Genomic DNA, 14,232 nt, shown 5'->3' with positions numbered 1-14,232 from the left:
ATACAAGGTATGAAGCATCCAGGACTTCCACACTCTGAAATATCAAGCTTTATACAAATAGTTAATGTCACTGCAACCAGTAGCATGTCTCTAATCGGGAATTTTTGTCACAGACCAAAAAAAAAATCAGGAAAAAGATTGTTGCCAATCAGAAGTTATATTAATATTTTAAATTGTTAAGTTGGAATGGAATAGACCTGAGGCTGTGTACAATGTGGGTCTCAATGGAGTCTAAGTGTGACACCAAATTACTGTGCCATGAAAACAGGAAATGAAGTCTAGTGGGACACAGGAAATAACAAATTACTGAGAATTGCTTTCGTACATAGTGTAAGCGGGATACAGGATCAGAACCCCCCAATGAGACCCCTATAATATGTGAAAACAATATGGATACTCAGATGGAAAACACATTGAACAGAAATAATATCAGTAGTATTTTATTGACATAATAGGTACCATTTTCATCTTCAAATTGACTGCTTAATATTAAATACATGATCTCAGTAACAAATATTAGAGCAAGATAAATACTTAAGTGAAATAAAAATCTTTGAACCATGGTTGTTCATTAAGTCAGCTAATCTGTTTATTAATGAACATAAATCTTCAGAAACACAAAAATACTTGATTATAGAGATAATGTTAATTTAATTATTCATATAAATTAGTATTAAAGATCAATTAAGCTCTGACTACATAACTTTTTTAAGGTATACAATTGTTTAAAAAATTTAAAAAAACAAACCTAAAAAGTTAATTTAATTATTCATATAAATGAGTATTAAAGATCAAATAATAATTATGTTTGAATAAAAAGATATCTGAGACAAACAAGAATGTAACAGCAACACAAGCATACAATACAATAAAAACAAGTAAAAATAAAACACTTATTTACTGGCCAGGAGAACAATATTGTCCACCAAGGCACCAACTATTTCCCCGACAAGAAGCAGAGTTCTTCAAGTTCTAATTTTGATATATATATTGACTGACAGAGAAATGTTTTGATATATATAAAACCACTAAACCAAACTTTTCTAGGAATATACAAATTATGTTTGATATTAAACTGGCCACCTATAAAAAGTCTGCTTTAACTACTTCAAAAGCATTTAACTAGTTTATATAAACTCAGCAATGGTTCAATGCTTTTGGATAGAAAAAGATACATTTTGAATATATCAAGAACTTTAGCCTATTTAAATATTTTTCCAGTATATTTTTATTCCCTGAGATGACTATTTTTGGAAGTGATTAGTACTTCTTACAATGCTCAACATTTAATTCTTATCACAGTCGCTTGCAACAAATTATTCACATATTATTTATAGTGAGCATTAATAGCACGTCCTATAATCAGTCTTCTAACTTCACTCGTACCAGCTCCTATTTCATATAATTTGGCATCTCTTAAAAATCTTCCTGTTGGATAATCATTGATATAACCATTCCCTCCTGAAAATTAAAACAAAATATGTAAGTGTGAAAATCATACCTGTCAACCTTTTAAATCTTCAGAGGGAGATCTCCATCTCACCAATGACATTGTAGGGGGAGATTTTGAGCAAATGACATTTACAAGCTAAATATATGACCTATAAACCTGCACACTTATTCATTTTCAAAACACCAATCAAATTTAATAAATATACGGGGACTTTATCTTTTCAAATCATGGTTTTAATCAATACAAGTTTGTGTTTTTCCTTTATCAAAACCTCCACGTCTCATAAATCATAACATTCTATATTTTGGTATGCATAATATCAAGGTTATTATTAGATGTCCATGTCTTACTTATACAACAAGGAAAACAATGGGCAATGTCTATAGAAAATGTATCAAAAGGACACTGCTTCTCATGCTATTATTTGCAGCTGTTAAAGTCTTTTATTTAAGGGGGTAGACCTTGGTTCAGGGAGATAACTCTTTAAATCAGTTAAGCGTTTGTAAAAGTCAAATTCATCAATGTATTTTAAGCATTTACCTGAAACAGATTGAAAATAATCTATGTAACCTAGAAGCTTAGAATATATTTTTGAAAATTGTTGACACAAACATACTGATGATTTTAAGAGTTATTTCCCTTAACCTAGGTCTACCTCCTTAAATCTATTCAACATTCATACCAGGATAATATTTATTCATTCATTGCTTTAAATTTAAACCCCTTCTAATATCAAATTTTGATTCAAAGACAAAGTTTTGTTACAAGCTAATGAACCTTCAGAAAATAAAATGTTTTAATCTAATTTTTCTCACCTAAAATCTGTATAGCATCCAGTGCTGTTTTGGTGGCTGCTTCTGCTGTATACAATATTACTGCTGCACAGTCCTAAAAAATATAGGAGATAATTGAATGAAAAATGAATTTTACTCAACTACTTATTAATTTTTGGACTGAATGAAATAGAGAAATATTTAATCTTCCCAATCAAAATTTGAAATAATGTTTACTTGTATTTAAATTACTGTAAATTCAGACATTATTGCATGCATTTATTATTGCAATTTTGTCATTTTAGACTAAAATGTGATTTTAATTTTTGCGACATTGGGAAAAATCCTGTTTAATTCATATAAAAAATTTCAAAATGCAAGTTTAAATTATTGCAATTATAACCCTGTTGCATTTTTCACCATAATAAAAACATCGCAATGATTTCTGAATTTACAGTACATAAATTATTAAGGCGGCACTTTTCAGGTGGCTATCTCAAGCCATCTGAATTTTGAACAAACAAAAATATTTAGCATTCAAACTTCCACAGACAAATGCATATATAAAATTAAAGCATTTTTACAATACTATATACATTTTGTTTGGCTTTCCAAACTTGAAATGTGGAGAAGACTTGAAAAAATTTATTCCAGAAACTTGAGTCATGTGCATAGAAATTAATATCATAAATTTTTGTACATACATTTGGTTGTCTTTCTCCTCTATCTAATGCCCTGGCTACATTATAGACATATGAGCGTGATGCATTCAGTGTTGTATACATGTCGGCCATCTTGGCTTGAATCATCTAAAATGTTAAACACAAAATAATCATATAAGTAAAGAAATATCCTATGAAAAGTTTTCCTTACAAAAAATAAGAGAGCACACGCTAAATTGATCACTTGCTTCATTGATCATTATTTTTATGTTAAAGGTCTTAAAGATAAAGGTTAAAGAAAGTAAAGATTGAACACAGCATTACAGCAAAATGCATTGAGTGTGTAGATAAAGAAATATCTTTGACTAGTTTGCTTGCTAACTGGACCATAAATTCATTATTAGGTTAGGTATACTACCCTCTTTCTAGAGTAGACTAGTCCGACAGATAACCAATCTATCTGGCTGCAGGACTACACTACTCCGAAAGGAGGGTAGTATACCTTACCTAATAATGACTTAGCCTGTAATTCAGTGGTTGTCGTTTGTTTATGTGTTACATATTTGTTTTTCATTCATTTTTTAACATAAATAAGGCCGTTAGTTTTCTCGTTTGAATTGTTTTACATTGTCTTATCGGGGCCTATTATAGCTGACTATGTGGTATGGGCTTTGCTCATTGTTGAAGGCCGTATGATGACCTATAGTTGTTAATGTCTGTGTCATTTTGGTCTTTTGTGGATAGTTGTCTCATTGGCAATCATACCACATCTTCTTTTTTTATATATTCACAGTTCATCTAGCAAGCAGCTAGTCATAAAGATATTACCTTTACTTACACAATCAATGCATTTTGCTGTAAAATATATAAAGAAATTGCTTTGAATGCTGTCCTCTATCCTGGCCATTTGAAATTAAGTCTGAACTGTGTTGCACCAACACTTGCACAGTATTCAATTTAATTATGAATAAAAGCCTACCATAGATTGATAGTTTGACATAAGGCATAATAATATCTCTCTCACTTGTAACTATGATATCCCCTTAAAAACTGTATTTACCTGAAATTCTCCAATCTTTGTACCAAACTGCTCTCGTACATGAGCATAATTAAAAGCAACATCACAACAGGCTTGCATTATTCTGAAATAAATCATTATATGTTATACCTTTATAGCACATCCTAGAAAAATTATAAACTCTAGCATTGAAAATGGTCACTTTATAGATTTTTGCTTTAATGCAATGAAAAATAGTAATCATATTATATCTGTGCATTCAGGATTTTTTCTACTGCTGCCTTTTGGGATTTAGAAGGCAAATATAATGACAATTGAATTTTTCTAGCAGTGCATATCAACATATATCAGAGTTCAATAATATCAGGTTTTTAATGTAATTTTAAAATACATGTTGAATGATTATTTGACTGTTGCTTAAGAAATGTCCAGTGGCAAATGTACATTTAAACCAACACTTTGAACTTACCCAAGTGGACCTGCAGCCAATACTAATCTCTCAATATCTAGACCACTAAATAGGACATACACTCCCCTGTTTAATGCTCCCATCATATTCTCAACTATCAAGGAAAGAAAGGGGTGTTTTCATAAGTGCTAAATTTTCTTAAATGTCTTATCCGTGCCATATATACAGTGTATATAAAGTGACAATTTCACTCCAGAAAACATTTGGAAAACCAGAACACAAAGTGCTACCATTAGCTCTGGTGAACAAAATGCTTTCCATGGAAAACCATAAAGCTAAGCAATTTTATGTTTATGACCACAAACCATTTAGATATGCTAAGATTTCACAATGACTATAAATAATCATGGCCATTCATATAGCTTTTTTGTGGTTGTCAGTTTTTATTTGTGGAGGAAGACAGAGTACCACAATTTAACATTCCTTCTCTAAAATGACATTCTAAATATAGTTTGTGGTCATTCATGAAGCTGTACTCCTTGAGGAAAGTGTCTGAAATAATGAGAATATATCTAAGACATTACTTCAATTGTAATTTTGTAAAAGATCCTTCATCCAAGAAGGCTGAAAATGGCACCTTCATATCATCACATAATGAATAGCTCAAACCTTATATTATTTTTAAATTTTCAAACAAGGCTGTCTTCAATATATTCTCTTTATACGTTGCTTTATAATTATACAGTTTAGAATATATATTCCATTGCAATACACCATGTATGTAGACAATTTGCATTCACAACTTTAATTGTCAATTTCATTAAATATGAGCTAAGTGTGTTGAAATACTGCTGCAATCCAAACATTAAATATTTCATCACCAAATATAATTTCATCTCCTAGAATTTTCAGACAAAATTATAACTGTGATGCTTAAATGAGATTTACAATAATTTGAAATAAATTTCAATCACCAATACATGTTGTTATGCCTAATGGACTAGCGAAATAAAGAATGATTTTGTCTACATAAGAATCACACATGCCATTGTTCAAAATAAATTACAGCAAAGTTCCTTGAGTGTGTAGGTAAAGGTAATATATTTGGTTAGCTTGCTTGCTAGCTAAACTGTGAAGTCATTATTAGATTATGTAAACTATCCTCCTTTATAACTGTCTGTAGGACTAGACTACTTCCAAAGGAGGGTAGTATAGTTAACTAGCATCATGGTTCAACTAACAAGCAATCTAACTAAAGACATTACATTTACCTACACACTCAAAGTATTTTGCTGTAATACAAAGAATGACTTCTAAAGTTTTGTCAACATGAGAAGGTGACAGTTAAACATTTATTGTAATCAAAGAAAAAGAAAATGGCTTCTTGAATGATAAACTCATCACTGTATAATTCTAGAAAATTATCTGATTGGTTGATCAAGAAAATACAAAACTGTTATAAATGAATTTATCCCCAAGCCATGTATGATTCTTATATAGAGTTGTAAAAAAAAAGATAAAAGCCTCACCCTACACATCCACTACTTCCTAGACCTCTCTCTATATCTAATCCCGACATTAGAATATAGACACCTTTACCTATACCACCAATTATATTTTCTTCTGTAAGTATAATTTTAATTTAACAGAAAAATAGTCAAAGATTCAAAAGGCAAGGTTGCAAAATGTAAGGCTTGAAGGACCATAAAATGATAAAGAAAGTAAAATTTGATATACTTTGGGGAGCATATTAACAAAATTAATACCTCTATAAAAATAGTTGCTGAACAAAAGTTAATTACACCAGTCTTTACTAAGAGAAGCTTAAAATTGACTCACTTTCACAATTTGGAAATTCTGGGTAACCTAAATTTGTGTTCAAAGTTATTTGCATATATGCAATGTTATTCAACCATTTTGAATTTGTTGGCTGCAAGTTAAAAACTGTAGGAGTTGATTATACAAAATGTTGACAATGTTGTTGAAAATAAACAAAGTTTCAGTATGATGGCTTTAGATATTTTGATTACCAAAAATATACATGTTGTATTGCAGTGAAACAATTTCTAGCTACAAGGCATATGCTTGTGTATAATCTCACCCTGGAGCACAAGCTGCCACTATAACCCTTTCAATATCTAACCCAGACATCAGCACATAGACACCTTTATTATTACCACCTAACATATTCTCAGCTGAAAGTATTTGAGAATAAGCTTGGCAAGTAATTCTTTGTTAAACATATATAACATGTATTTTCAATATAAACCTTGATGATGGAAATTTTTAAAACAGTGTAATGTTAAATTTACTGATAAAAATAAATATTCAATGAAATTTTCTGAAATAAAAGAACCTTTTTCCTTTATTGAAGTATGTGTCACTACATCACAGTTTTTTTTTAATTGTATTTATTCAAGCCCCCAATTTCACTAGCTAATAGTTTTTTACTGTAAATTTAGAAATTATTACAATTTTTATTATTGCGAAAGATGCAAATAGGTTATAATCGCAATAATTTAAACTCGCATTTTGAAATGTTCTATATGATTTAAACAGGATTTTTCTCAATGTCGCAAAAACTAAAATTGCAATAGTCCATTTGCCAATTACCGATTTGATTCTGTTATTACACACTTTTTAAACAAATTGCTTCCCTTTGTCAATCGTAGACTGGTTCCATAATGGACAAAATTGGCTTTTGCCAATGCAAAGTATGATGAAGTGAAAGTGATGTATTGGCGGTTTAACTAATTTTTCATAAAAAAATAATTTCTGATGTCAAAAGTATTTAGCTTAACAACAAATTAATGCAATTAAAAGATTTGAGAGCCTTAAATAGTACTCACATTACGCACACGTAGATGCGCTCGTTCTGCTAGCTCTCAAATATAAATGAAAATTAATGTCCCTCATAAGGGAGACAACTGAAAGAGGAATCTCTAATAACAGGGTCAATTACAGGAATTGGCAAATAGCCTATTTAGTCTAAAGTGACAAAATCGCAATAATAAATGCATGCAATAATTTTTGAATTTACAGTACCATTAAACCATAGATGGTGATTGCTAAACAACCGCTGGTGTCTTTTACTGAGTTGATGGTCCAAAAACAATAAACATACAGCCAAAAATTTATTATGAAAACAAAGAGAGAATTTCATGGGAAAAATGAATAATTAATCGGCTCTGATAAAGCATGTTGAAGTTTATGTCATAAATAAATGCTTTGTCATCCCTTTTTTTATTTGTTGAAAAATAGCATTTGTTATTTTTCTTTCAATCAGAAAAAAATTCTTACCTGGAACTATACAATCCTCAAATATTAATTCAGATGTGTTAGAACCTCTCATACCAAGTTTATCTAACTTTGGTCCAGCAGAAAATCCAGGCATCCCCTAAAAAAATTGAACACACAAATACTGAAATTAAAAAGTTGGCAATCACATAAACACAGATAACCCTAAAGTCTGTCCATTCAGTACACAATTCATGTTTAATAACATACATTTTGTAGCAACTGATTTAAACAATTTTAGCACTAAGTTTAGAATTTCCATCTTGACAAAACCTAAGCATCATCTACAATGAATCCTGTAAATTTTTGTTCCAAATAAAAACATGAAAAAAATGAAAACAAAACAATATTAATTTTATGCATCGAACTCCTTTTCTGAATTTACCTTCATCACGAACGCTCAAAACAGAATATTTGAAATCCTTGAATGTATAAGAACCAAAAACAGTTGAACAGCTATATGACCAAAAGTACCTAAAAAATAGCCAAATTCATCTGAGATAAACTTTGCCTGAGGGAGTCAAAACCTCAGTTTCTATAAAATATCAAAATTTATATATAAATGATGTCAGTACCGAATACTGTCTTCTGTGCTGACTATACTCTCAGGAACGAATAGCCCTCCAGCAGAGGTATCGACCCAGTGCTGTAAAAAATGAAAACAACCAAAAATGAAAATGAGATTTCAAACAGGGTGTATGTCCTCAGTCAATTTGAGACCATTATATGGTTACCTTTTCTATTAGGAAAGCTGTAATACCATGTTGTGGTTTATCAGAAGTGATATCTGTTTTAGCATACACTACCAGCACATCAGCATCAGGACCATTTGTTATCCAGAACTTATTACCATTCAATACGTAGTGATCACCTTCAAGTATAATGAAAATAATTCTCGTTTTAATTTTTCAATATGATCATAAAAACTCCCATTTTTTGGGGCTTTTATGGGCCTTGTTAGCTAAAGATAAGTAATTGATCTTCTTTCAAGGACCCACACTATAAAGCATAACATTGATGCTCAAACTCTTTCTATGCCCTCTGCTATTAAATAATGTATAATCATGGAGACGTACTGTAGAAGGAGAACTGAAGACCATGAATAATACATGGGGAACAGTAGAAAAGATGGCCAAAGACAGACAGAAATAGAGAACCTTTGTTGCTGCCCTACATGCTGATGGCATACCGGGCAGTAAGTAAGTAAGTGTAAGTAAGTATATTTTCACTAATCATTGCTTTCAATATGAAAAAAAAAATCCTGTGCTATTCCTATGCGCGGCTATACAAAAGGCATTTTATTCAAGATTCAAGGGATTTGGAAAAAGAATGCAGAAGAGATTGTGCTGTTCGTTTAATATATTGAAAATTTACAACATCAACAAACAGATAGAACATATTCAAAAAGTGTAAATAAGTTATTACTTATTACTGTGAACCTGTGACTAAATATAAAGTCATTCTATTTAGCAGTACCTGAGAAAATTAAGGAGCAAATATTTGTTGGACGAAATACAAACTTTTATTTTAATTTATTGACTAATGCATTATAATATAGCCCCAAAATAATAACCATACCTTTTTTTTCAGCTTTCAATTTCATTGATACAACATCTGATCCTGAGTTAGCTTCACTCATAGCTAATGCCCCTACATATTCTCCTTTAATTAACTAAAACAAACAGTAGTAATTTTTATGTTTTTATCAATGCTTCTCTCAGTTCATAATTTGCATTGCACAATTTCAACTTGTATTTTAAAAACACAAAACACCACTGATCACTCCCCTTTACCCACCATATATCATTTTATTAATTTTATATGATTTTTTGACCAAAAATTAAATTACCCACTACATTTTTATTAAAGTATCTTCTTATAAAACCAAACCCCATTACACACACACACACACAGGTTTAATTATGGACCTTTCCTAAGAACATTTGTATGCTTCATGCAGATACTATTTATACAAATACCTTAGGTAAATATTTGTCCTTCTGTGCCTCTGTTCCATTTCTGACCAGCTGATTGATACATAAATTTGAGAAAGCACCATAACTGAGAGCTATGGCTGCTGAAGCCCTGGACATTTCTTCCATCACAAGACAGTGGTCTAAATAAGACATTTCTGATCCACCATATTGAGCTACAATTAAATATCAGATCAGTGAGAAGTTCTTACTTGGCATTGGCTATTATAGTCTCTTTTATATTTCAAAAACAAAAAAAAACAGATAACATCAGCTGTAATCTTCTTACTTTCTTTTGCCTTCTTTTTTCAAGCATCAATGATGACTGATGAGTCATTTGAAGACGAAACATGCATTTAGCATACAAAATTTTAATCCTGGTATCTTAGATAACTTTATTTAATATATAGCACAAAAATTGACATTGTATTAGTTTAGGGCAAATCAGCAAAATCTCAGTTCAGTGCACATTGTGTATAAAATTGTCTTTATATGAACATTTTAACAACATTGGAAAATGTATCAAAAAAAATTGAAAATATTCATTTTACATAAATAAAACTAACCCAACTGACCTTTATATTACATGTAGTATTTCTAAAATGTAACATTATTATGATGGTAATACAAACCAGGTGCTGTTATGCCAAGTAATCCCATCTCTCCACATTTTTTCCAGAAATCCTAAATAAAAAGAAAAACATCTTTCTAAATATCCTATCATTTAAGTATGAACAATAACACTACTTGGAGTTAATAATAAAATAACAATTCTTACAATAAGGCATAACATAAAAAAAACAGTTGCTTAATCTCTGCTTTTAAGAGTGGAAATTTGATAATTAAAGTCTGTATGTCAGTTATTTTTACATAATTTTCATAATCCAAAGTCTGTATTTTCACAAAAATTAGCACAGCCTTACCAAACGTTTACTCAACCTGTAACTCATTATAGTAGATTCACATACTTAAAATCAGTTTAATATGTGAAGGAGTTTTAGAAAAAAGTTGTATTGCCGATTAACATAATCATGGACAAGGGTCAAACTATACATTTGCTATATGACAGCAACAACTTTGTGTATTTTTCATATAACAATTAAAGCGTTTTACAAACTTCAAATCTTACATGGTATGTTTTAAGTACAGTGACCTAAAGTTGTTAATTTCTGTGTCATTTGGTCTATTGTGGAGAATTGTCTCATTGGCAATCATACCACATCTACTTTTTAGATTTACAAGACACTAAGCCAGAAAGATATAAACAAAGGCAACCATTGTTAATGTGCTTGACAGGCAGTAACCTCTTTTTAATGTGTACAAGATAAATGGAAATATTCCAATAATATACGTACTCTTAAATCTTTAAATTCATTGTTATGATCAATTTCTTGTGCTTTTGGTGCTAGCTCTTTTTGACAAAACTGAAAAACTGACTGTCTCAACTGAAAAATAAACCATGAAATTGAAATAAACATGTAAATATTTATTAAAATCAATTGCATTATATTGTACAATAAACACTAAATGCGTTCACAACTATGACGACCGGTTAAAAATCTTACAATGCTACTTAAACCCTTACAATCTTACAACTATTACATACACCAAATATAGTTGACCATTTGCTTAAAGTACATCTGAGAAACAGACAGAATTGAGAAAACAATGATTAAAAACACCCATGAAAATGATTGAATAATGTAAAAGTCTTTTATATTATGGTATTTATCCACAATTTTAATGTTTATGGTTTGTAACCTTTTCCAAAGGTATGGTGTCATGGATGTTAGAGTTAAGATTTTAACTTTATTAAAATGACTAAACAATTGTTTTGATAAAAACATACTGATAAGTTTAAAAAAACATGAACAATATGACAATGAGATTTATGTCTAATTTCATAAGCATACTTGTTTATCTTTTTTTTTTTAATTATATCATTTTTAAATGAATAATACATGTCTTTTAATATAAAATATAAAAAAATCCTTCAAAATAAAGGAACATAAACTGCATCGTTGTTTACACTAAACAATGTCTTGAACATATAATTCCTAACAATAGGACCAACATATTGTACATGTACATTTCATATTTTTATAAGGTTGAGTCAGTAAGTGATGATATTATTAAAAATTAGATGTTTTAATATTCTAATACTGATGAATTAAACATCTTTCAGATATTATAGTTAAGAATTGAAGGTTTACCATTTTTAGAGAATGAGGAGAAATTTTGTCTGGAATTATAGATATCTATACATGTAGATAGGTTTAAATCATTATATTGGCACAAAGTCCCCAATATTACAGTAGGAAAAAAAAAAAAGGAAAAAATGTATGAATAACATAAACAGATAAACCAAAATATGTCTCAACAAAACAATAGAGCAAATTACATTCCCATTTAATTATAGACTTTAACAAGCAATGTTTCGAGTAAAACTCATCTAGTGGTGCTGTCTCGGTTGTTTTGTAAACATTACAGCCATGTCAACCAATAACTTTGGATAAGAACCATGTTAATAGTCAATGACAATGGATCACATAAATTTGTTATGTAAACATCCCAAGCTTCATACCTGTTTTTGTTCTTCTGTCAAGCCAAACAATGAATCGTTTACAGGATAATACGAGCAACACTTTGTACTTTTTATGTTTAACTTATGTTTTGGTGTGTTTAGTACTCTTTTTAAGAGTCCCCTGTGTAAAAGTTTGAGGGTCATTTTTCCAAAAGATATAGCGGAAGTATTTAATTTAATATAAATTCGGAATCAACTTCGGATAAAGTGGACATTCCGTTTTTACGGATATTGATTGATTGGTTCAAGGACACGGGCACTTGTCTCAGAAAAAAAATCTTATATTACCTTAATATAATGAAAATATTACACATATATGAAGGTATATAGGGAAATGTTTTCCGAGTGCCTGCGTTCAAGTATTCTTACTTTACTGGACAAATCCTTGATTGGTTGCAATTTGGTTAACGTAAAAGATCGTAAAATGATCTAAAATGGCAAATGATTTCAAGTGTTATATTAAAATTTTGTCTTTGGCAATTCATAATTTTACTATAACAACTCAAGTACTAGTATATGATTTACATTTACTGCGAACAAAAACACTTTTAAATTACGGTTACCCAATTTGTTTTGTCTTTTATTAGATCCATCCTATATACATGATTACATGTAGGACCAACTCCAGTAAACGTAGTTGGGCTTTGTCAGGGTTGCGAATAAAGACTGTTAAGTTTGCTAACAATTTTAATCAATGATGGAAAAATAGTTGCTTGTCCAAATTTCAGTCAATTCAAACTTTCTGTAGAGACATTGGCCTAGGACCTGAAAATCTACACAGGGCTCTTTATCATGATCCGTGCGCTAAATCTAACAATTGGTGGAGATCTGATTTATTACTCATATGGTATTGTTTGGAAACGAAACTATCACACGTAGTTGTGTATCTTTGATTTTAGTCGCTTATTTTTTTCAAACGTAGAAGTTTGAACTTTCTCTCTTCGAACGTCTCAAACCCGATAAGAATGTGTTTGAAGGTTAAACCTTAGGTATAGAATACATGATTTATATGTTTTACTACTTTTTTGTGATGTTTAATAAAACAAGAGTGCACACGCCGAAATGTCTCGCCTTCTTTACTAAACATTTATTTCATGTTGATAGTCCTAAATAATAATGTTTACTACAAGTATCACATAAATTTATTAGAATTAAAGAAAATGAGGTCAAGATCAGATAAACCAAATAAGAAATATATGTACCCCTAAACATTCATTCAATACACCAAATATAATTGACTTATTGCTTATAGTTTCTAAGAAACAGAGTTAACCAAGAAAACTAATCATTGACCAATGAACCATGAAAATGAGGTCAAGGTTAGATGATACCTGCCAGACAGATTGTACACTTTACAATCCTTCAATACGACAAATAAAGTTTACCTATTGTTTATAGATTAAGTTTAAGAACCAACTCCAGTAAACGTAGTTGGGCTTTGTCAGGGTTGCGAATAAAGACTGTTAAGTTTGCTAACAATTTTAATCAATGATGGAAAAATAGTTGCTTGTCCAAATTTCAGTCAATTCAAACTTTCTGTAGAGACATTGGCCTAGGACCTGAAAATCTACACAGGGCTCTTTATCATGATCCGTGCGCTAAATCTAACAATTGGTGGAGATCTGATTTATTACTCATATGGTATTGTTTGGAAACGAAACTATCACACGTAGTTGTGTATCTTTGATTTTAGTCGCTTATTTTTTTCAAACGTAGAAGTTTGAACTTTCTCTCTTCGAACGTCTCAAACCCGATAAGAATGTGTTTGAAGGTTAAACCTTAGGTATAGAATACATGATTTATATGTTTTACTACTTTTTTGTGATGTTTAATAAAACAAGAGTGCACACGCCGAAATGTCTCGCCTTCTTTACTAAACATTTATTTCATGTTGATAGTCCTAAATAATAATGTTTACTACAAGTATCACATAAATTTATTAGAATTAAAGAAAATGAGGTCAAGATCAGATAAACCAAATAAGAAATATATGTACCCCTAAACATTCATTCAATACACCAAATATAATTGACTTATTGCTTATAGTTTCTAAGAAACAGAGT

At 30.3% G+C, this 14,232-nt stretch overlaps 1 protein-coding gene across 2 annotated transcripts; it reads right to left on the bottom strand.

The window, feature by feature from the left end:
- Positions 1 to 424: 424 nt before the first annotated feature.
- On the bottom strand, positions 425 to 12,358 carry LOC139488155 (isovaleryl-CoA dehydrogenase, mitochondrial-like). Of its 2 annotated transcripts, none has more exons than XM_071273572.1 (12): positions 12,170 to 12,358; positions 10,941 to 11,030; positions 10,218 to 10,269; positions 9,592 to 9,761; positions 9,191 to 9,284; positions 8,347 to 8,483; positions 7,616 to 7,712; positions 4,376 to 4,469; positions 3,949 to 4,030; positions 2,931 to 3,035; positions 2,269 to 2,341; positions 425 to 1,461 (listed from the first exon to the last, which is right to left on the bottom strand). In XM_071273572.1, the coding sequence occupies exons 1-12, from the start codon at positions 12,311 to 12,313 to the stop codon at positions 1,328 to 1,330; spliced, it is 1,272 nt and encodes a 423-aa protein (XP_071129673.1). In that variant the 5' UTR covers positions 12,314 to 12,358; the 3' UTR covers positions 425 to 1,327. The 2 variants fall into 2 exon arrangements, with proteins under 2 accessions (XP_071129673.1, XP_071129674.1); XM_071273573.1 differs by lacking the exon at positions 4,376 to 4,469 and adding an exon at positions 5,845 to 5,938 and having other exon boundaries at positions 12,170 to 12,348.
- Positions 12,359 to 14,232: the final 1,874 nt, after the last annotated feature.

Source organism: Mytilus edulis, chromosome 9 (genome assembly GCF_963676685.1).
Source record: "Mytilus edulis chromosome 9, xbMytEdul2.2, whole genome shotgun sequence".
NCBI lineage: Eukaryota > Metazoa > Mollusca > Bivalvia > Mytilida > Mytilidae > Mytilus > Mytilus edulis.
The sequence above is the reverse complement of the archived record's forward strand: the minus strand, read 5'-3'. Positions and strand labels throughout refer to the sequence as shown.